General features: G+C 38.0%; 1 protein-coding gene across 4 annotated transcripts in view; it reads right to left on the bottom strand.

The window, feature by feature from the left end:
• The window catches only part of LOC120566717 (hepatocyte cell adhesion molecule-like), a 31,363-nt gene extending 6,352 nt beyond the window's left edge, over positions 1 to 25,011 (bottom strand). The window contains exons 1-3 of one of the 4 annotated variants that reach the window (XM_039813325.1): positions 24,912 to 25,011; positions 24,811 to 24,858; positions 408 to 728 (exon numbers count right to left, since the gene is read on the bottom strand). In XM_039813325.1, coding sequence (XP_039669259.1) covers positions 408 to 728; positions 24,811 to 24,858; positions 24,912 to 24,915 — 373 coding nt within the window. In that variant the 5' untranslated portion in view covers positions 24,916 to 25,011. Of the gene's footprint in view, positions 1 to 407; positions 729 to 2,046; positions 2,236 to 23,787; positions 23,903 to 24,810 lie in introns of those variants that run through there. The other 3 variants (XM_039813328.1, XM_039813326.1, XM_039813327.1) reach the window with 3 other exon arrangements.
• Positions 25,012 to 25,845: the final 834 nt, after the last annotated feature.

Here is a 25,845-nt window from a genome sequence, read left to right on the forward strand (position 1 = left end):
ATATTTACTAAAGTATTGTACCTAAGTACAGTTTCGTGGTACTTGTACTTGAGCATTTCCATATTCTGCTAATATGTACTTCTACTCAACTACATTTCAGAGGCAACAGTTGTACATTTGACTCCACCCAATATATTTGATAATTTTAGTTAATAGTTACTTTGCAAATTTAGATTGGTAATACAAAATATAATCACCAAATATCTATATATTATCTTGAAATGAGTACTTAAACTTTTGGTAAACAGGTCATAACAATAGAATATGACATGTACAGTACACATATACAGTTTATAATACAGAACAGGCCAGACATATATGAGATATATGTAGTTTAACAAGAGAATATGACATGTATGTCAATCAATATTACTGAATTCCTCAATAGGCAAAAAAAAATTATTTACCTTGAATAGCCAACTGTAGAGTCCGCTGCTCTGATACCTGGCCATCTGAACCAAAGATTACAAGTTTATATTCACCTCCATCAGTCCAGCTCAGGTTGTTGATCCTAAATGTTCCATTACTGGGAGTAAAGAAGGATCTGTTTGCTATCTCATTAAACACAATCTGGTTCTTTCTACCAATAAGAATTATTGTTGGGTTTTTTGACCACTGGTATCTAGATATTCCTGAGGCGCTTTCCATCAGCTGGAGGACCAATAATCCTCCCAAAACTCCATAACACTGAGCTCCATCCTGTCGGCCATCACAGTAGGTTTCCACACCTGGAAAGTTTGAAACATAAGTTCTTTTTACATACATTCAAAAGCAACTCTGAACAATTGGTAAGCATAAGATTTGATGGCATTATGCAGTATTTTACCAGAAGTAGCCTAATAGAGAAAAAGAAGCCACATGCAACCATTGATCAATCATATAATCATTGCTAATCCTACTTTTTGGAGTCTTACAAAAAGGATGGAATTGTTGGAATGATGAACAGAATGATGGAGTGCCCTCCAATCTCATTTAACTTTCTCTCTCTCTATCACTAAGTGAGCTGTGAGCATGGACACCTGGATGCCAAAATAGAGGACATATAAAGGCATTATACAGTAAACCATGTTATTGGTAACAAGGTTGAGAGGCAGCTGTCATTACTATGTTTAGATACATTTATGTTACCTTAATTTGGTAACGCAATGCCTTTTACTGTAATAAATGTTGAGTTCCACAAAACTGTCACTTGTCTCATCCTATTTTGTGATAGGTCTTTTAAGGGATATGCATTTGTTTTAATAAAAAAATGTTCTGACAATTTTAAGATCTTAGTACTGGATAACAATTATTCAAGATGCATTGTTATTTACAGAATGCGTCTACAATATTACTGGCAGGCCTATCTGCAGTATTACACTGTAAACCTCACAGTCTACTGTAGAACACTTTTTACAGTGATACACTGAACACAAGTCAATTACAGTGACACTAAAGAAATTAAACTTAAATGCTAAAAGCTGCCTGTAGTTTACTGTGATGTAACTGGTACGTAACAGTAAGAGTTGAACCTGAGATTTGAGTTGATTTGGTGGCATTAGTGCATTTTAGATTTTAGATTAACTGTTGCGCTGAGCTGCACTAACCCTAAGTCAACTGTCTGAACAGTTTTGAAAAAGTGAACTCAGTATAGAGAAATTTGGTTTAAAAAAACTGTTAAATAAAATGATATTTTAATAGATGCATCTGCAGAAGCTTATTAATTCTACTTTACTGTGGAATTGATCTCTGGATTTGCCATTGCTGTTGGAAATGAATACATCTTTTAGGTTTAACCTTAGAGAAGCTGAAATGTGAGTTTAAATCTGCTGCCAGATGATTCTTAAATATTAATTTATCAATTAAAATGGTAATTTCTTTAGAACCAACAGGTGTCTCCAGCCTGTAGTATTTGAGATGCATCACTGAGGATCTATACTTTACTCATGAATACTTTACACCTGCACAACAGCTGCACAAAAAGATAGAGCTGCAAAGTATTTCATTCACATAATATTGAATCCAATATTAATATTTGTTGTTAGTGTTATCAGTCAAACAGCTCACCATGAGAGACTCCGAGTAGCATCAGCAAGAGTCCAACCACAGCTTCCATGTCTCCTCAGTGTTCAGCCTCTGTTGATCCAGTCAGCAGCTTTTCTACCTGAACATCCTACACTGGACAGCCTGAAATGTGTCCTGTTAGTGATCAGCCTCAGAGGAGAAGGTGTGAAAACTTTTCACCCACCAGAGCATTGTTGTATTTAAATGTCTCATAGGCAGAGAGGAGAAAAGGAAGTGATATCAGAGAGGGAAACATTCCTCCTTTACACTGAAAGAGGATTTGAGACTGACAGCTGACATTTGTCATCTCTCCATCTCATCATCACTGACAATATTAGTATGTAATGCATTACATCTCTAAAAGAACGATAACATATTACATTTAATGAAAATGGTCTCAATCTCTCAAACTCCCTCTAACACACCAGTAGGTCTTTATTATAACATGTTGTGCACACCAATATTTTGTTTGTTTAATAGTTGAAAATACAGAGCAAATTGAATCATTGTTAACACGAATTTGAGTTTTATCATGTGGTTTTTAATAACATGATAGTTTTCTCAATATTGTATTACAGGAGAACAGCACTATACAGCTTTAGACTTTACTATTGGTATTATTAGTTTACTGAGAGACTTTGCAATACAAGACTAAGATGTTTCAACTCTTTCTTCCTCTTACAAAAGTTGTCTTTCTTTTGTCAGCGGTATATTGGCTAAACAAGGTTCCTGGTTTGAGCTCAATTCAACAATTTATCATGTCATCCTCCTCTCTCTCTCTCTCTCTCTCTCTCTCTCTCTCTCTCTCTCTCTCTCTCTCTCTCTCTCTCTCTCTCTCTCTCTGCCGCCCTTCAATGGCAACTATTCATTAGTGTAAAGGGAATTCCCTAAAACATTAAAAGATTTCTGACCTTGCAATTACAACAATAATCAGTCATATTTCACACTCAATATCTATTGAGGCAGACTGTTTTAGTGAAGCCTCTCAAGGAAGTAACAGCTATAGGATGTAAGTTATTGTTACTGCAAATCTTTTTTTATTTAATTACCCAAGAGACAGTAATGCCTCTGCAAACCAGTAGAGGGAAACCACCAACTAATACTGATGATGAGTCTGGACGTTTAATTCAATTCTCAGCAGTCATTAAAGGGATGATAGAATGATTATATAGGGTATTTTACACTGTTCCTTAAGGTCTCCTAATGGGGTATGTAACATTGGTTGGGCTGAAAATTGCCCGAATGCTATTTTATTAGGCCCTTAACTACCCTGTGAATATGGCTCTATTTGGAACAAGAGCTTTTCTTCCAAATATGGTATGCTCCTGAATATTCAGAATGAGCTACGCGCTGATTGGTTTGAGCAAACTACATAGAAACACATGGGAGACTCGACAGCAGGTCTCACTGCAAAGTTATACATTGTTTGTCGGGCTATTACGTTATTAAATTCACTTCTGAGACTTTTTTAAGCTTGAAATCAACTATATAAAGCTCAAATATGGGACGTTTTACGAAAATTGATGGCTTATTGCAAATTTGGTAAGACTGTGTGTCGGAGTTCAGCTGCCGGTGCTGCCTGTGTTGCTGCCTCGCTGCCTGGCCTGCCTTCCTCCACAGACCCGGGCCTGCTGTGAGGTAGCTGGAGCTCCGTCACGACTGGCAGCCCACAGAACTCCATACCCGCGCAAAGTCACCGTTTTTGGGGTTAATGGACCAAACGCCGCTGCCCTGACAGAGCTCCAGGGCCTGCAGCTCCCCTCTTCCTGCTAGCTAAATGGCCCGTGTGTGAGAGTGATAGCGCGGTCAGCGAGCTTGTTACACCAGCAATCTCTTACAACAGTTCCAGTTAATCTTGGCTGGCTGTCAGCTGCCGGTATATCTAGAGTAGCTATATTTACAGTTTGAATTTTGTCACGCCACTTATACAACATATCTCTAAAGGTCTTATAAAGCTAACAACGGTGTCCGATTTCAAGTTAATGAATTTTTGTGAAGATTAGGGGTTTCGTTATCTATGACTGTCCCTTCAATCCTAGCTATGTGTAGCTACAAATCACGGATAGTTAGCTTCATTTTCGGCATAAATAAAGTATATTTACAGTTTGAATTTCGTCACGCCACTTATACAACATCTCCCTAAATGTCTTATAAAGCTAACAACGGTGTCCGATTTCAAGTTAATTATTTTTTGTGAACAGTAGCTACTAGGGGTTTCGTTAGCTATGACGGTCCCTTCAATCCTAGCTATGTGTAGCTAGCTACAAATCCTGGATAGTTAGCTTCATTTTCGGCGTAATTTGTGTATATTTACAGTTTGAATTTCATCATGCCACTTATACAACATCTCCCTAAATGTCTTATAAAGCTAACAACGGTGTCCGATTTCAATTTAATGAATTTTTGTGAACAGTGGGGGTTTTGTTAGCTATGACTGTCCCTTCAATCCTAGCTATGTGTAGCTCGCTACAAATCACGGATAGTTCGCTTAATTTTTGGCGTAATTTGTGTATATTTACAGTTTGTATTTCGTCACGCCACTTATACAACTTCTCCCTAAAGGTCTTATAAAGCTAACAACGGTGTCCGATTTCCAGTTAATAAATATTTGTGAATTTCAGAGGAATTCTAAGAGGAGCTAGCTCTCATTGATAGTGCTACATCCAGCCGCAGGCTCTATCAATGAGACACGCGGACAAGCGACGTTTATTTCCCCAATTGTTTGTTTAAATAACTCAACACATTATAATTACACACATTAAAAGATTAACTGCGTAACAAGCTCACTGACCGCGCTCTCACTCACACACACCGGGCATTTAGCTAGCAGGAAGAGGGGAGCTGTTTATGTTTTGGCCTGTGCGTTGTTATCAACTGTCCCGTTTGAAAGCCAGGCCGGGTTGCCAGATATACCTGTAAAAACATAAACCCAGCGCGCTACAGCTGTAACGTTAGTACAGCCATGAAAGCAGCAAACAAACGAACGGGATCAACGGAGACAGATTCTACCCGACCTAAAAAAACGGCATGTTTCTAACAGTTGCGTGACCAGAGACATAACAAACCCCTGGTAAATACTGGAGATGTATTTGAAAGATGGAGAGTTAGTAGCCGAGTTGGCTAATTTCCTCCTGAACAGGTAAGCATTAGCTTCAGGCTAATTTATCACGGCTACAAGGGACGGGCATTTTATGTCATTTCAACATTTGTGTACTCACATTGAATTATATAGCTAGAGTAGCCGAGTTGGTTACTCACAAAAACAAATTGAGACAGCCAGTAAAGTGACCCCGACTTGTTCTGGCTAACACCATGCTAACCCTGCTAACTGCTAACTTTACCGGTGGACCAGGCAAGCGGGCCATGGCTGTTTACAACGTTCTGCCATCCATTCCGACATACCCCCACTCCGACATTGACGTCTAATTGTCGGAGTGGCGGCACTTCCATTGTTTTCAAACGTCCCACCACTGCGGCATGCCTCAATAGAAGCATGTCAGAGTGGCGGCATGTCGGACTGGCAGCATGTAACCTCAGCGGCTGTAGCCGACAACGGTGACTTATTTTAAGCTAAGAGAGTGGGGCTGTAAATCGGGAAGAGAGGACCATGAGTTTGCAGTGTGTTTAGCGATTGTCGTAATTCTAAACCAATAAAGTGCGTTCAGTCGGGTGAAGAGGACGGCAAGGTAGTGTTATTTTAAGCAGTTCCTACCGTAATTCTAAGACGAAAAAGTCTGTCTGTCAGTTGGGTACAGAGCTGTGCGTGAGCACAGGCTTCTACTCCGCTGTGCTGTGAAGTAATGTCTGGCTATGTGAGACAAGAGTCTAGCAACATTGTTGTGGATGCTCCCTCAGCGCGCTTTGGAGGAGGGTCTGGCAAAGCGAGACTATGGACGCTGCGGTCTCAGCCTGGCAACCTGAGTCTGGGGAGGAGTATGCGGGGGAGATGACTCTCTCCAGTATTTTTAATTTGTACCTCAGTAACTATTTTAAACACTAGCTGTCAGTATTACATATTGCACCTTTAAGGGCATTTACACAATGTTAAAAACTGGCTCTGAATGCCAAATCACTATTATTGTACATAGCTACTAAGTCAAGAACATATACAACAGTGAAAAGTCTTTATCTCCAAAACAGCAACGTTTACAGATTTCACATTTTTCACATAATTCAGTTTGTTTTATATATACAGGTACATTTTTTTTGTTTTATAAATATCTGATCTACATGAAAAACTGAATGGAACAGCGGGAATGTGGAAATCTACAGCACTATAATTTTGAAATGGAATCCAAATGAGTTTGACTAATAAGACAATATGCTTTATCCACAATACCACATGTTACCACAGATACATGGTTTTCACTGGACAGTGACAATATGGAAACATATAATGCAATAATTTTCTAATATGTTAATATAGGCTAGGTGATGATAAGTTGGCAAAAGCATGCCAACAAACTTTTTTTTAAAATACTTAAGTAAATGTTAAAGTAAGACAGGTTAATGACTCAGTGTCAGTGATTTTACTACTTTAAAAATTGTTATATTATCAATATTGAAAAAAAAATAAAACCTATGAATGTAGCTTATCAGAATAATAATTGTAGTCTTATCTTTTTTCACAAGCTGCTCTTCAAGTCATGTTTGTGGTTTGATGATGGTCGTTATTGGTTCAAGTGACAAATTGGCTAAAGCAAGCCAAACATAAAATGAAATGTTTTTTTTAGATACTTGTTAATGTAAGACATATTATTGAATAAATATTTGGTGTTTTCACTAACTGTAAAATAATAATTACTTATATTTTGTCAATCATTTTTGTTGTGGGCTTATTTGGAACACATGTGGGCTTAAATGGTGCCACTGTACCAATTAAGCCCATGCCAGACTTTTGACTTTATTCATAAAATATCTTTATTTTATATGATAAAACATACACAAATAAATAAATTTATTTTCAAATGAGAGATTAATCTTACATTTTAACAAATGATTATGTTAATAAACTATGTCAGTATGTAGGAAAAATAACTGAACTCAGATTTTGGTGGGATTAATGGGTACGTTTACCCTAAGCTTTGGTCACAATATCACATATTGTTTTAGAATAAACTGTGCTGTGGAGCTGTGGGCCTCTAGAAGCTTTATCACTCTCCAAAGTCAGTGACACACTGAACATTTCACAACAAGAAGGTATTTCCACTCAAATTAATTCTATGTAAAGGATCCCACTTTGACCAAGTCAACAACTAGTGAGTAGTGAAAAGAGACAGACGACACTAAGGTGTTGGATTCACAAAGTTAAAGTTCAGATACAGACCATCTTGTATTTCCTTTCCTTCCGAACAAAATAGACTTGTTCTTGCAATTAATGCAAGAACCACCACAGCTGCTTGCACACCACATATGAGCAGGGAGTGATCTGATTGGATAAAGAAACGTAAAAGTATGTAATAGTTTTGCAATAAAATGTCAGTAACAGTAATACAAAATTTTTCTGCCACACATAATGTTTCATTAATTACATGTCACTTTGCAACACAGTAATCCAGTAGAGATTTAATTTATTGATATGATATTTTAATACTGATTCCACTACAATGTGCTATGTTGACAAGTGGTTCAATCTAATGCTTGGTGGATAATACGTACCTTACCATTATAAGGTTACAATAGTCTCGCATTGCCAGACCTTTCTCCACAGCGCTGTGGATTAATGTTTGGTCCCAGCACACAAACATTCTGGGATAGGAGAACAAAATGCTCTGGGTTCACAATCCTCTTAGGCGAAGCTAAGCTCTGGACACAGTAACGGTGCCTCTGCAAAATAGTCTCGAGGGAACTTGTTTTGGTGGAATATTTGCACTCCGCAAAAGAAAACGCCACATACAAAATAAATTAAGTAACTTTTCTCTTAATCAACATGAGCTATTTAAATTAGTAATAATTTGCTCTTGCTCCAGTGTTTTGCCGTGTGGACTTTGTCTATAGCAACCGTCTATAGCAATCCTGTAATATTGGTCCCAAAAGTGTAGCAAAAGCCATAAACATATGTCAGGATGTCAGACAAGTATCATGGAAATGTACTTCTGTTAATCCAGACTAAAGTTACACCAACGTTTAAAACGCTCAAAAAGTTATTTTTAGTACGATTGTTTTGACCATTGAGAACACCGCTGGCCTAACCCATGATTAAATTCGCCATGAGCTAGCTAGGGCACTCCAGTCTTTCTGCCTTACTGCCCGACGTTAAGACACTTTAGCCAGGATGAGAGGGGACAGCACCCCCAGGGACACAGGTACAGCTAGCCCCCAACCAACGACTACAGCAACCCTAACCCAGCACTGGTTGCTAACAACAGCAATAACAGAGAGCTTAATGATCCGTCAGGGAACAGAACATATCAGACCCCAGGCGCTGGCGCCCGCCTCTCGCTGAAATCGGGTCACAACAGAGACCCTCTGGACGTCTCCACCTGGTTATTCACATTACTAAACATAACATGATTTTTAAAACTTTGATACATTAATGTGTCCGTGAATAGATACATTTTAATTGGCAATGGTGGTTAATAATAAAGACAACAACTCCCATGACTCTCATACATCTACATCCATGGTTATGATTGAGAGACCTATATGCATAAAATTACATAGGGGTCATCTCTCTGCTGGAGGAAGCAACTGTTTGATTAGCATGTGATATGTGAGTGGAGGCTTTTATGGATAATTTGATGTCTCTTACCCACAGTTTCTGTAATCATGGTATGTTGTTGGCTCAATACACAGGTTGTTATTGGCTGCAAACACCCACTTTGATATGCGGATCCCATCAGGAAAGGTGCAGTTAATGAATGTGAAGCCTGTGGGAAAGAAACAGATCAATGTACAGTTAATCATTATTTCAGGGATGGACACAGACATTTGGAAGACCTATTGCTTTTTACTGACATGGCTCTTTTATTAACTCTCTAATGTATTAGAGATGTAGCCTAGCTGTCATTATGTAGGTGTCTGTTTTGTTGCGTGATGCACAGCATGCTTTTCCTCACTCTGTGGTCTGGAGCCTCATGGTAGGGCCTCATCTTAAATAGAACGATTAGAATCTGAATTACATAACTTATACAGTGTACTGTATTTTACAACCAAGTCAGTCTGTTTTTTTTTGCCTACACCCTACGATTGAACGGTATGGAAGTACTAGTTTCCCCTGCTTTCTATCAATATTCCTTGGTAATTGTCTCTTGGTGTAATTTGCCAAACATGCTCGTAGACATGTAAATTAACTGTTTGTGTGCTAGCTAAGTCAACGCCGGTCAACACCTTTTATATTGTAACATCAAAGCTCAGGCTGCGTTAGCTTCGGCTAAACCACAGCAGCAACTTGCGCTACCTCCGTTAAAATGCAACTTCAACCCTCGGATATGACGGTAATCACGTAGCGATTTTACTGTATCTAGACATCTGTATGTGTGTTCAACCTTTTGAAATACTTAGATTTGGTGTGTTACTGTGCAGGTAATATCCGAGGAGCATCTCGCATGATTGTGAATTCTACTGAACCAGACTGAGAGACCATTTAAAGGCTCAGGAACCCTTTGCAGGTGTTCTGGGTTAATTAGCTGATTAGAGTGTGACACTTTGAGCCTACAATATTGAACCTTTTCACAATATTCTAATTTTCTGAGGGTTTTCATAAACTGTAAGCCATAATCATCAAAATTATAACAAATACAGGCTTGAAATAGCTCGCTTTGCATGTAATAAGTCTATATAATGTATTAGTTATACCTTTTATGTTGAATTACTGAAATAAATAAACTTTTGCACAATATTCAAATTTTTCGAGTTTCACCTATGCTTCTGGTTCACCTGTTAATAAAGCAAAATCGCCCCTTTGAACATATGGTTGTAATGGAGACTGAATTATTGCTGTTAATATGAAAGTCCACAAAGAAACAACACACCATTCTACTTTTAAGGGCTAACTTAAATGAAATATATAATAGTTTTCCGTTTGAACACATTGTCATCAACATTAACAAGCTTTAAAATGACACATTTTTCAAATTTGGATATTGTTTCAAAATCGGAAATCAAATGAACGAAAAAGTACACAGGACCAATTACAGTAACTACATAAAAACTTAACTGTTGCAGCATGAAATGTTGTTTGTGTTTAGCCTACATCATCAGTTTCTATCTAATGTGAAACAAGAGGCTATATTAGCTTCGCTACCAGGCTCTCTTTTTTTCCAAAAAACTTTATTATTCAAGTACAGATACACAAACACATTGAAAACATAAAATTCATACATACATACACGAAAAAGGGGCGTATGAAATTTACATTAAAGAGGTGTTAATTGTAAATGTTCAGAGTCCGGATGGCATTCTTATTTGTCAGTCATTTTAAAGTTTCAAAATATAATTTCATGTCATTTTTAAATTGGTGAATATTTCAGATCATTTACATTTCTGGATATAAAATTTTCAAATAAAATTAAAAGATTCAAAATGAAAACATGGCATTTATCCAAATAATTTCCTTCATAGTAAAAAATGCTACCAGGTTGTCTTGGTCTGTTCGAGCGTATGGGGAGTGACGTAAGCAAAGAAAAATGGCTGACTTGGATGTGGGCGGGGCTTGATGCCTTCCCGCAGGCTGCAGCGAGATACTGTCAGGTTTACATGGACTTTCAGTTGGTTTTCATGGATTTTCAGTTGGTTGTCATGGACTTTCAGTTTGTTTTCCCATTCACTGTCATCAGCACTCATTGTTCACACCTGCAGTCCATCGGCACTGATCACTCACACCTGCATGTTGTTAAACCATGTCATCAGTTCACCACCTGCACCTCATCAGTCCACCATCTTTATAAGCAGCAGAGGCACATTCATTCTTTGTCTGGTCTTGTTCGTCTATATGTCGAGGTATGTCCATGTATATGCTTGTGTCACGACTTTTAGACTCGCTCTCATTTCCTACCTGTTGGAGTGCTGTCTGTGGACCTGCTCTCTGTTCCTCCTGTTGGATTTTGTATAATAAAGTTCAACTTCACTTACCTCCATCCTGACTCCTGCTCCTTCCATTACAGATACACTTGCAAACAACCTCTGGGAAAGTTTCTCGGGAGGGACCAAGGGGGTATGCTTCTCCTCGGAACACGTAGCTCCTATTGCGCCATTTTGATGCTAACAAGCCATCACCTCTCTCAAAAATAGGCTAACAATTGTGTCATAACCACGCAACTTACTGTTGCACAGTAGAGAAACTACCGTACAGGAGAAGCTCGCAGGCAGTTTCGACTCACATTAGCTTTTTAAGTTTAATTACTAATGTTAACTAGCATTTTAATTGGCAATAATTAGCCTGTGCCCATGTTATCTCCTTACATATACCTACGCTCTCCATCTCTGCAAGATTGGGAATGATTGAGATTTCTCTTGGCACAGCTACCAGAAGACTTCCAACTTTCAGACAGGTTGCTCACGTCACATCTACGTCTACGAGCTCAGTTGGAGGCTCCCAGTAATGCTCAGCCATCACCGAAAGAGTGCTTCTAATAGACATCGCTGGTCTCCGTCCAGAGCAACAGGATCTGTTGGTCCATTTTATATATTTCCATGACACTCTTTCTGTGTTCAAGGTCACATGACACAAAGTGTTGTTACATGATAAGTTATTCTGTATATGTTAAGGGGTTTAACACTTAACTACTTTAATAATTTCCGCTGTAAATTAAAACTAATTTAAAGTGATAACAACTGAAAAATCACAAGTTAGATGGTGGAAATCGCAAGATGAAATCGACGTAGGAAACCTCAAATGAAACCACATCCATCCATCACAAACACTCCTGTGTGGCATACCTTAGGCGGGGTTTGGACCTGCATCTCCTGAGTGTCAGTCAGCACCATTCCCCTCTGGACCATCTCCGGAGATCAGAAAGAAGAAACATCACCTCCATCAACCTTCAGAGAAACAAAGTTTGTCTTTTCCTTCTGATGCCCCCTAAACCTCTTAAACAAATAATCCATTAAAAACATCTTAAATGTGCAGATAATCCTTCAAAACCCCCTTTAACCCTTTGCAAGACATAGGTGATAATCAATCAAAACCCTTCAATATAGTTTAATACATTTATGTATCCATTAAATAACCTGACACCTGCTTTACAGATGTCAGCTGACTCTGAAGTTTAACCTTAATTTAAATATTGAGATGACCTTTCAGAGCCCTCAGAAGTCAGTTGGAAGAGAAACTGTTCCACAGTCTGTCAGTTTTTCTGTTTCAAAAGGATTCTCTTGTACCTGAACTCATTAAAATGTTTCTGCTTTCTTTTAGGATGAAGAGTGAACACATTTTATCAACTCACCAAACAGGAAGTGACTCATAACTCAGCTAAAACGTCTCAGAGGAGTTTGAATCAGCTGATGGAGGCCACACTGATGTTTTCAACCTGGGCTCACGGGATATACGTACCTCTGGCCATGTTTTTGCAGCGCTACAAATACATACTATCAGGTAGCCTATATTCAGCTCAGAGTTTTGAGAAACAAATGTCCTGTCCTGGAGGTGCTAAAGAGAATAACTGTAATGTGGCTGAAATGGGTTTTATTTTATATTATTAATTATAAAGTCGACATTATTTTAAAGCAGTATTTTTCATGATGCTCAGCACAAATTTCAAATTAATTATTTCTACTCATGTTCTCACTCACCACAGATGAGTCTTCTGACTTGATTCCTGACTGAACAGACCAGTCGTCCTGAGACATTTTGTTTCAGAGTGATGCTGTTAGTATTTCCAGAGAGGAGCTCAGCATCTGTCAGTGTGTGTCCATCCAGAGTCCAGCTGTACTGAGGACTGTCCCCTCACTCAGAGGAGCAGGACACCCTCCTCTCTCCCTGGGACAGTTTGTTGCATCTATTTCTCTTTCAGACCAAAGTTTGCCAACAGGAAGTTGAGCAGCTGAATATTACACAGACCTGTGACCAGTGGTGAAATGGAACCGAGTACATTCACTAAATTACAACTTTGAGCTACTTGTAGCATTTTAGCATTTTCTTATATCCTACTCCTCTAGATTTAAGAAGAAAGTATTGTACTTTTTACTTCACCACATTCATTTTAGTTACTTTTAAGATAGATATTGTATATAAATACAATATACAATAAATTCAAAATATGATGCATTGACATATATGAAACTACACAAGAGTCTGGAAAGATTTTTAAATTATGCTCAAACTGAATATCGGAAAATAAATGGAGAAATAATTATTTCATATGATATATATAATAATATGATATAAATGAATGTGGCATTCAGTGTTGTGAGTACTTTAAACATTTAGCAATTTTCACGAAAATCTTTTGTAAAAATTAAGGTCCACTGGATTTCAAAGAACATGAGTGAACTCATAACATTACAAATTTAAAAATGTAATTCGTTAATTAAAAAGAAAATAGTATGGGTGCTGTAACTCTATGCCTCTCTTAATGCAGACAGGAACATGTTATTGTGCGAAAGAGCCACATACAAATATGTGACAGAAAAACATGCACACACTCTACACTGAGCAGCCTGATGTGTCTTCTCTTAGTGATCAGCTTCAGATAAGAAAAGAAGCAGAAACTGTGGCCAACTGGGCATGTCTGTTCCTCATTTATGTTGAGACAAGTTATGACCAGTGATAAAAGCCTTAAAAAGAAGAAGACTAAACATTTTAACAGGAGTCTGAAAATGCTTTGTGGGCGGATCTCTGGCGCTGTTGCTATTATACCGGCGGGATAAATGAGTCTTGCGCCCGACGCAAATCTAAAATGGGTTGGTCTGAAGTAGCTAGGTGTGGTTTGGGCGTAACGTGAAAATAACCAATCAGAGCGTCATCTCACATTCCCTTTAAGAGCAGGCGCGCTTGTTCCATGGCAGATTGCTATTGTGGCCGGTATTTGCCTGGCGCCCGCGTAGCTGTCCGAGATGCGGCAAAGTAATAAATGCCCGTCTTGGTTGGGTGGCGATGTTGCTGCGGTCTCTCGGGTGCATCTCCTCAAGTCTGGAGAGGATTGCTGCAGCCATGGAGCGTGGGCCTCCAAACGCACCACCTGCACCTGTTGTGCCCCTTCCTCCTCCCCCCACTCTATCTCCGTCCACCCGCTCCATCAGGAGCACATCGCGCATTACTCCCGGACCAGATCCCGCCGGAGTGTCCAGTCCCACCGTAGTTCAACATCACGTCTCCTTAAGTCCTCTAATATTTCCTCATTTATGTCATCAACACATCCATGATTCATGGAAATGTGTAAAACACAACAAGCCACAAAGAATGCTGCTACTTTTTGAGGACTGTACTGTAAAGTGCCTCCTGATCTATCCAAACACCTGAAGTGCATTTTCAGTAATATTTTTCTTTGTAATTATGTATGGTTTGCAAAAATGGGAACTGCTGCGTCCGTTTAGATGAGAGAAGTGTATGCGCGTTGTGCCCACGCTACATTATGGCCAAGCATGCGCCCCTAAAATAGCATCTGAATAACGCGCTACTGACTTTAGATTAGCGCCACTGACTTTAGACCAGGTTTTTCCTGGTCAGTGGCGGAATTGTTTTCTGAAACTGCAAAATAGCACCAGATAACGTTTGCGCCGGAACACGCTTCCTCTTTTCGCTAAACCGCCCCCAGGATCGCAAATACATTCCCTAATTTACCGACGTGCGTCTTTGGAGGGAAAAGTCCGCCGTGCGACGGGTGCAAAATAGGAATGATACATGCGTCGGTGTACTAAGGCATTTGCGCTGAGTGCAAGATAGGGCCCAAAATTTTATTTTTAACCATGCACAGGAAAGACTGGCATTGCTCTCAGCTATAAAGGAAGTGAAACAAAAGGTCATCATACAGCATAAACACAGCTTCCCACAAATATCTTCTCTTTTATTTTATTATTCCTGTCTGTTAGAATCAGAATCAAAATCAGATTTATTGCCAAGCAAGTTTGCTCTTGCAAGGAATTTGCTTTGGTGTGTTATAGGTGCATACAGTAAATAATAAACATATTAAAGAGATAATAAACAATAAAGCACAAGTACTGCTACAGTCGAGAACAGAAATACAAAATATACAAAAAAAAGTATGTAAATATGTTCAATATAACTGTTTAAGAAAGAAAGGCTTTCAAAAATGTTGATCAGGGGAGTTCCCAGTATACAGTATATACTGTACTGTATGCACAATGGTCAGGGATAATAGTCCAGGATCATGTAACTATGTGTGTGGGGTTCTGTCAGAATCTGTCATTGGGGCACAGGCCTTATGTTCTGCTCATTCAATCCTCCTCGACATTTGAGAAAGTTGAACATACGGATGTTAGAATCATTAGCACTATACAGTATGTACAGTACATGTGCACAGTGTGACAGCTGTCTATTTTCAATAATGTGTGGCAATTAAGACACCATTACAATCCAGACACAGGTTATTTCGATATTTTCATTACTACTACTTTCACTATTTTTATATATGTATATACACAGTAAAAGTTGTATTTTTGGTCCTGAAAACAACCGTGAAGTATCTGTAACTAACATTAAACACAAATGTCTCTTATATCAAGGCTAAAAAATAAAACACACAAAGTTACATTTAAAGGTAAATATAATCAGCTGCAGCATCAACTAATACCATCCAAACAATACGCCTACTTCCTGCTAGTCTTTAAAGTCTTGGATTAATTTATTTTCATTATAAGCACGAACTCTGAAAACTAGCCACACTGTGATTCAAATGATGGCGATGATACTTTGAAGCCCAGTCAACCAGTAAATGTGGTAAATAATATCTATCTATATTTTGTCCTTTTGAACATCACATCAAATGAAGGTGAAAGAGCTTTGGGCATCTTCACAAACACCTCCTCTCTCTGTCTTCAGTGGTGCAGTCTTTGTAAAAAACACTAAACGCCGTGAATCACCTGTCGTTACAGACCTTGGCGTACACACATTCATCTCCTGCTGGTTCAACAGTCTGCTGAGGTTGCTCTGAGAACTTGACCTGGCCGTACTCCACCTCCACCCCCGTCCCTGCCTTTTGCTGCACCTGCCTCCCCGGCTGCTGCACCGTCCTGACATCAGCATAGGTTAGTTCATTATCGTCTTCTTCTTCTGCAGAGTGAATGGAAGAAGTGGCACAAACACATCATATTTAACTAGATATACTCAGTGGTGGAATGTAACTAAATACATTTACTCAAGTACTATATTTAAGTATAACTTTTAGTTTCTTGTACTTGAGTGTTTTCTTTTTATGCCACTTTCTACCTTAACTTTACATTTCTTTACATTTTAGAAGTAATAATGTACTTTTTACTTCACTCCAATTATTCAACATGCAGTTTTAGCTGCTAGTTTTCAGCTCAAGATCGTGTTTTGTTATAGACTTCAGACTACAATTTCATTTGTAAGGGACAATGTTCAATTAAAACATAAATGTAACCATTTGATGCATTGCACCAGAGTTAGCCTTAGGCTAATTACATCTGCAGTCCCAAAGGAAGCACAAATACAATTTAAAACATTTTAAAAATCAAACATCACTCAATAAGTAAAAAACAAGTGACAAATAGCATTAAAGCTGCGAGCAGTGATGGACGGGCCCTTGCGCCTTGGCACGCATTGGGGTTCCCGGCGGATGCCGCTCCTTGCGACCGTGCAGTTTCGTAGCACTCCGACACTGCAAATCGTCAACAATGAAAAGGGAACTCCCCGCCGAGTTCAACGATACCTCACTCAAGACTCTACGTGATACGGTTCATTAGCTGTGAAAAGGGGCGTGGCTAAAGCATAGGGGGGCGGGTCAATATCGACTTTAAGTAAATATCAGCCTTTATTTGTCCTCAGGGTTGGACTCTTATGAATCCTGAAAAGTTTCAAGCCAGGTCAACGTACTCTCGAGTTACACCCACTTCCGGTTTCGGCGGCGAAATGCACAAAATGGCCGCCCCGCCACGGCCACGCCCTATGACGAAAAGTTTTTCTTTTAACAAAATTTCATCTTTATCAACTTAAGATGGCACAGACCGAGTTTGAAGTTGATCGGATGAAATCTCTAGGAGGAGTGGAAATGGCCAAAATCGCACTAATTTCGAACTTTGAAATCAAAATGGCGGACTTCCTGTTAAGTTTAGGGTATGGCTGTAATGACGTTTTTTGTACAGCTTGACATGTTACATATGTGTACTAAGTTTCGTGAGTCTACGTTAAACGCACTGCAGGGGCTAAACATTTTTTACTTTGTAGGGGGCGCTAGTGAGCCATTTTTGTGCGCCTAATCGCGAAACCCTTAAAATACGTAAATTTTCACCAGACTTGATGCGACCGCCAAATTTGGTGAGTTTTTGAATATGTTAAGCCCCTCAAAAAGGCAATTACTTTGCAGAAAATAATAAGAATTCCTTCAGTTTCAATAGGGCCTTCGCCGCTGTCGGTGCTCAGGCCCTAATTAAAGCTGCGAGCAGCGATGGACGGGCCCTCGCGCCTCTGCGCGCGTCGGGGTTACCGGCGGACGCCGCTCCTTGCGACCGTGCATTTGCGCGGCACTCAGACATAAAAAGGAACTCTCTGCTGAGTTCAGTGATATCTCACTCAAGGGTCTACAGCAAACGGGTCATTAGTTATAAAAGGGGGCGTGGCTTAAATATAGGGGGCGGGCTAAACCATCACCAATGAAGAAGGAAGTCTCTGCTAAGTTCAATGATACCTCACACAAGGGTCTACATCAAACGGGTCATTAGTTATAAAAGGGGGCGTGGCTAAAGCTTAGGGGGCGGGTCAAACCATCACCAATGAAGAAGGAAGTCTCTGCTGAGTTCAATGATACCTCACACAAGGGTCTACATCAAACAGGTCATTAGTTATAAAAGGGGGCGTGGCGTTTAGGGTATGGCTCTAATGAAGTTTTTTATATATCTTGACATGGTACATATGTGTACCAAGTTTCGTGAAAACTAAAATACAGCTGTGTCGTTTCACTAAGGGCTGTTGATTTTTGCCTAAGTTGTTAGTATTATAAGTATGTCAGATAAGATATTTTGCAACGTTTAGTAGGAACTTAAGGAAATGGAATTCAAGAGGAGCTTAGCTCACTTATTATTGCAACCTTGACAACTAGAGTGGCAATACAAATTTGTATGTTTGAATTTATTTGTATGAATGTATATATGTGGTTTAATTTAGTCATTTTTTGTAAATCGTTTTGCTCCGACATAGAATCTAAAAGTATGAATCTAAAGAAAGATAGTGATCTTTGGTATGTTACATAAACTACCAAAGAAAGGTCTTAAAATTGCCCATATTAATATATGCAGTCTCAGGAATAAATTGAGTGATTTAACAGATATACGGCAGCTAAATAACTTGCACATATTGGCAGTGTCTGAAACTTGTTTAGACTCTACATTTGATGATGCAACTTTAATGATTGATGGATACAGCATTTTTAGGAATTATAGGAATGCATATGGAGGAGGAGTTGCTATCTATATTCAACATCATATACAGTGCCTGCCGAAAGTATTCGGCCCCTTGAAACGTTTCGACCTTTTGCCATTTATTTGGGTTTTTTTGAAGAATCAACAACAAGTGGGTAAAGTTCCCAATTATGAAGTGGAACGAAATTCATTGGCTATTTCTAACTTTTTTAACAAATAAAAACTGAAAAAGTGGGCGTGCAAAATTATTCAGCCCCTTTACTTTCAGTGCAGCAAACTCTCTCCAGAAGTTCAGTGAGGATCTCTGAATGATCCAATGTTGACCTAAATGACTAATGATGATAAATATGTGTGTAATCAAGTCTCCGTATAAATGCACCTGCTCTGTGATAGTCTCAGAGGTCCGTGTAAAGCGCAGAGAGCATCATGAAGAACAAGGAACACACCAGGCAGGTCCGAAATACTGTTGTGGAGAAGTTTAAAGCCGGATTTGGATACAAAAAGATTTCCCAAGCTTTAAACATCCCAAGGAGCACTGTGCAAGCGATAATATTGAAATGGAAGGAGTATCAGACCACTACAAATCCACGAAGACCCGGCCGTCCCTCTAAACTTTCAGCTCATACAATTAGAAGACTGATCAGAGATGCAGCCAAGAGGCCCATGATCACTCTGGATGAACTGCAGAGATCTACAGCTGAGGTGGGAGACTCTGTCCATAGGACAACAATCAGTCGTGTACTGCACAAATCTGGCCTTTATGGAAGAGTGGCAAGAAGAAAGCCATTTCTTAAAGATATCCATAAAAAGTGTCGTTTAAAGTTTGCCAAAAGCCACCTGGGAGACACACCAAACATGTGGAAGAAGGTGCTGTGGTCAGATGAAACCAAAAATCGAACTTTTGGCAACAATGCAAAACGTTATGTTTGGCGTAAAAGCAACACAGCTCATCACCCTGAACACACCATCCCCACTGTCGAAACATGGTGGTGGCAGCATCATGGTTTGGGCCTGCTTTTCTTCAGCAGGGACAGGGAAGATGGTTAAAATTGATGGGAAGATGGATGGAGCCAAATACAGGACCATTCTGGAAGAAAACCTGATGGAGTCTGCAAAAGACCTGAGACTGGGACGGAAATTTGTCTTCCAACAAGACAATGATCCAAAACATAAAGCAAAATCTACAATGGAATGGTTCACAAATAAACATATCCAGGTGTTAGAATGGCCAAGTCAAAGTCCAGACCTGAATCCAATCGAGAATCTGTGGAAAGAACTGAAAACTGCTGTTCACAAACGCGCTCTCATCCAACCTCACTGAGCGCGAGCTGTTTTGCAAGGAGGAATGGGCAAAAATGTCAGTCTCCGATGTGCAAAACTGATAGAGACATACCCCCAAGCGACTTACAGCTGTAATGCGCGCAAAAGGTGGCGCTACAAAGTATTAACTTAAGGGGGCTGAATAATTTTGCGCCCAATATTTCAGTTTTTATTTGTTTAAAAGGTTTGAAATATCCAATAAATTTCGTTCCACTTCATGATTGTGACCCACCTGTTGTTGATTCTTCACAAAAAATTACAGTTTTATATCTTTATGTTTGAGGCCTGAAATGTGGCAAAAGGTCGAAAAGTTCAAGAGGCGAATACTTTCACAAGGCACTGTACCTGTCAAAGTGATAACAGAATTAATGTATTCTAGTATTGAAGTAATTTGGTTAAAAGTTAGCCTGAAACATCTTTTAAAAAATTAGATTATATGTATATGATGATGCTAGATCGTAGTAGTATGAATCTTGAAACTTACTTAATGGGTGACTTCAATATAGATTGGAATTATTCTGACTGTCGTAGGAAAATCAAATTAATGAGCACAGCAACGGCATGTGGACTATCACAGGTAATTAATAAACCAACTAGAATATATATAAAAAGGGATGGTACTCAATCAGCTTACTGTATTGACCACATGTTTATAAATAGACCAGAACTTTGTTCAAATTGCTTATCTGTGCCAATTGGTTGTACTGACCATAATCTTATTGCAATTGTAAGGAAAACAAAAGTTCGTAAATCAGGTCCAAAAGTAATAATGAAAAGGTCATTTATAAGATTCAGTCTATTACAATATGAAGATGGTGTCAGAAATGTAGACTGGTCAGAGGTATTTTTACAAAAGGATCCAGAGAAAGCATGTTAGCTTTTTGATCAAACTTTAATGACATTGGTAGAAAATCATGCACCAATAAAAAAGTTTACTGTTCGAAATATGTCAACACCCCGTGGTTAGATCAAGAATTAAAAGATCTTATGAAAAAGAGAGATCTAGCTAAACAAGCAGCAATCCTATCTAAATTCAAATCGGACTGGCAAATATATCGTAAACTTAGAAATGTTGTAACTAAGTTAAATAAGAAGAAAAATAAATTGTATTATAATAAGAAAATTACAGAAATAAAAACAATTATGGAATATATTGAATAATATGTTAAGAGGAAATAATAAATCAACTCCAGCTTATTTAGAAAATGAAGGTGAATTTCTTACTAAACCAAGTGATATAGCGAATCATCTTAACGATTATTTCATAAATAAATAATCTTAAAAATACTACACAGCCACACAAGACATATTTATCAAATACATTGATAAATAATATAATGGAAGGTAAAACAAGAATGTCAGTGGTTCTAGAGTGGAATTACTTCTGATGAATTGTAAAAACAAACCACCTGGTGTTGACTATCTTGAACATAAGTTGCTTAAGCCAATAGTTTCATATTGTTGCTCATATAATTAATGTGTTTTATGGATAATATGTTTGCAAGCATGGAAAATATGTAAAGTTGTGCCAATACACACAAATAAGAAAATGTCTTTTTCTGGATCAAACAGTAGACTAATAAGTTTATTACCAATTCTCGGTAAAATAATGGAAAGAATTGTTTATGAACAGATTCAGTCTTATTTTAAAATAATGATTTAATTACACATTTTCAGCATGCATATAGAGGAAAACACTCAACAGCCACTGCCCTGACTCAGCTGGTTGATGACTGGTTCAAGGATATGGAGGAGTGGAAAATAATAGGTGTTGTAATGCTTGATTTCACTGCAGCATTTGATATAACTGACTATGATTTACTGTTAAAAAAACTGGAATATTACGGTTTTTCACGAACTGCATTATTATGGATGAAAAGTTATTTGACAGACAGAAGACAACTAGTTTACTTTAATGGAAGCTTTTCAAAGGTCAGGGTTGTGGAAGATGGCGTGCCTCAAGGAAGTTGTCTTGGGCCGCTCCTCTACACAATCTTTACCAATGATCTTCCATCTCTTTTAGATAAAGCAAGCATTTCAATGTTTGCTGGTGATTCCACTCTATATTTAGCAGGAACTGATATTGGCGATTTAAATATAAAACTACAGAGAGAGCTACAGTTAGTGGTGGACTGGATAAGAAGTAACAAATTGATTCTCAATGTATCTAAAACTACCTGTTTAGTGGTTGGAACTCATTTTTCTTTATGTTCCAAACCGAAACTTGAACTCAGCATAGAGCAAAATTCTGTAGAGCAAAGAGAAGAGGTTAAACTTTTGGGATTGATAACAGATTGTGTTGGGATAGACATGTTCAGAAACTGGTAACTAAAATGAGCAACACTTTGTCTGTTATTAAAAGGTGTGCAAAACACTTTACACCACAGACCGTTAAACAAGTACTTCATGCTTTGTTTTTTTCACACCTTGATTATTGCTCTGTGGTTTGGTCCAGCACTTCAGCAATTAATATAAAAAAAACTACAAGTGATTCAGAATAAAGCGGCACGTGTGGCTCTCTCATGTGGGTTTAGATCAAATGTTGATAAAATGCATGAAAGCCTTTCATGGTTTAAACACCTTTTACTTTATATACAAAATTATCTTTTAGTACTGATGCACATCATTATCCAACAAGGCATGCAGTAGGAGGTAGTTTTATTTTACCTAAAGTGAAAACCAAATCAATTCAACGTTCAGTTAGGTACAGAGCAATGTGTGAATGGAACTCTCTCCCAAATATTATCAAACAACAAAATACTCAGTGTGGTTTTAAAAAATCCCTTAAGAAATATTACCTTCAAAGAGATTTCAATATTTAGTATCAATTTAAGAGAGATTTCGTTATAGGGCTTTTTCGTTATATCTTATTGTTTAAAATAGATTTATTCGGAGTAGTGTTTTTATTTAATTATTTATTTATTTATGTTTTGTGTGATTAATTGTGTTAACTGTAAAATATGATTTGTATTTTCAAATGTTGTGTAATGTGAAGTAATGTCTTTGTGTGTATGGTGTGTAATATGATATTGTAAATTGTATTGTCACATGATAGATTGTAGGACACCAGGAAGAATAGCTTTTAGCTTATGCTGAAGCTAATGGGGATCCAAATAAAACAAACAAATTTGATTTTCTTTATCATACTTACATATTGTTACTTAAGTAACATTTTCAATGCATGACTTTTACTTAGCCTAAGACAGGGTCTGAATACTTACTATAACGTTTTGGGAAACACATTCTTGCCGAGAGTTATACTCAAATATTTATATCATTGAAGTTTGTAGAGAAATAGAGAATAGAGAAATAAACTGTTAGTGCAGTTATGGGTCACAAAAAGGAAGTTTTGTTTTTTTGTACCTTTAGATTTGTTGTTCTGCTTTTTCTTCTGAGCACAGACGACAGCCACTCCAGCCACTAACAGAATTACCAACACAGACAGTACACCGGCCAATATCAGCAAGTACCCTGCTGCTTCTATAATAACAGACACAAGAGACACACAGAGCTTTAAGTTACCAAACACTGCAGGTTGGTTTATGGAAACAGAAAAAAACAAAATAGGCAAAATACTTTAATGAATGCACTTCAGCAGCGTTAGTTTAGATGAGGCCACAGAGATATATGTAGTTTAACAATAAAATATGACATTTATGTCAATCAATATTATACCCCAGTAGGTAAAATAGTGATTTACCTTGAATGGTCAACTTTAGAGTCCGCAGCTCTGATAACAATCCTTCTGAATCTGAGATTTGAAGTGTATATTCACCTCCATCAGTCCTGCTCAGGTTGTTGATCCTAAATGTTCCATTACTGGGAGTAAAGAAGGATCTGTTTGCTATCGTATTAGACACAATCACATTCTTTCTCCCATTGAGTATTGTTATTGCTGTTATATTTGCTTTGATTGTTGTTTTGATTGACCATTGGTATCTAGATATTTCTGAGGCGTTGTCCATCAGCTGGAGGACCACAGTTCCTCCCAAAGCTCCATAACACTGAGTTCCATTCTGTCGGCCATCACAGTAGGTTTCCACACCTGGAACGTTTCGGGGAAAAAATGTAAACATGACAGTTTTGATCATTTAATTTCTATAATATGAATTACCATGACACCATTTTATACATAAGCAAATATTGATCTAAGGCCAACTACAGTGGGTTTGGTGCAGTTGTGTAACTCTCAGACCACATTATGCAACAGGTGTTTAGCTGAGTGTTCCACAGGCCTGAGACTGCTAAACAGGTAGAGCAGACGTAATCTCACCAAGTCATTACACACTCATGCTGTGGTTTGGGTTTTTTATGCAGACACAATTTAACTTTTAAATTATAGCAACTTAGATGTGTTTGGGGAAATTATTAAAATGATGGGCAAGATATAGAGAATAGTTCAACTCTAAGTAGTATTGTAGTAAGTCTAAAAAAATCATAGTGTCAGTATGACTAAGCATAATATAAGTACAACAACATGGTACTATGTCATACAGTGTTTTATTTTAAATTTTCAAGCAACTTTAAGATTGAACATCAGTGTGCATCAGATGAATTAAATATCTGAACTGTCAGGGATGAAGTGCTTTAATCCTAAAAGTTAAATTGAATAGATTAATTTGTAGAAGCTCATGATTATAATCTGTACTATTCATGCACAATAATGTGGATTTGCCATTGCTCTTAGAAATAAGAAGCCATTTTTTTTTAAAGCCACTGAACCTTAGAGAAGCTCAAATAAAGTATGATTTTCAATCTGCTGCAGTTTTCAGTTGATTCTCATATCTTAATTTATCAATAACATTTGTAATTTCTTCAGGACCACCAGGTGTCTCTAGCCTGCAATATAACCACAGAGGATAATGTATACTATACGACTATACCGGAAACCAATAGCTGCACAACAAGTTCTCATTTGAATGTGTTATTAGTGTTATCAGTCAAACAGCTCACCATGAGAGACTCCGAGTAGCATCAGCAACAGTCCAACCACAGCTTCCATGTCTCCTCAGTGTTCAGCCTCTGTTGATCCAGTCAGCAGCTTTTCTACCTGAACATCCTACACTGGACAGCCTGAAATGTGTCCTGTTAGCGATCAGCCTCAGAGGAGAAGGTGTGAAAACTTTGAGCCGACCAGAGCGTTGTTGTATTAATCTTTTCATAGGCTGAGAGGAGAACAGGAAGTGATATCAGTTTTACTTCCCCTTTTAGCCTCCAACACGACGACCTCTGATGGACTGAGTGGAAGAGAGAGAAACATTCCTCCTTTACACTGAAATAGGATTTGAGACTGACAGCTGACATTTGTCATCTCTCCATCTTATAACTTCTGACAAAACATTTACACACCAAACTGTTGTTTAGAGAGTGAAGTCTTCAGAGAAAAAAGTCATTTTAAATTACAAATAAATGTCTATGAAATGACATTAAAAACATCTAGAATTTTGCAGAATTTACATAATGGAGAATAATGTTCAGTTCAACTTAAAGATAATTTTCAGATAAACATCAACAACACTGAAGAAAAAATGCATTAAAAATGATTAGGATACAATAAGTTAAGCAACAAGAATTTAAGTTTTTATCATGTGATTTTGAATACTTCAATACTGCAGTAATAATGAAATGATTGTTATGCCAATATTATATCACAGTTACATACAGTACATTATACAGCTTGAGACTTTATTATTGACCAAATATTGCCTTTAATTCTTGCCTTGAGGTTACACAGTCTTGGCAATACTTCACATATAAGACCAAGTAAAATGTTCCAACTCAATTATTTCTTCCTCTCACAAAAGGTTTCTGTCTTTAGTTAGGGGTGTATATCCACAAGGTAAACACAAATATACAATCCCAAGGTAATAAAATATGTAGAATACATTCACACTGTGTTGTTGGCCCAGAGTGGTCTAAAAATAATGCTTCTCTGTAATCTCTGCAATGTTCCTGGTCTGAGTTCACTTGAACAATTTATCTCTCTCT

Source organism: Perca fluviatilis, chromosome 10, assembly GCF_010015445.1.
Source record: "Perca fluviatilis chromosome 10, GENO_Pfluv_1.0, whole genome shotgun sequence".
In the NCBI taxonomy this organism is placed as follows: domain Eukaryota; kingdom Metazoa; phylum Chordata; class Actinopteri; order Perciformes; family Percidae; genus Perca; species Perca fluviatilis.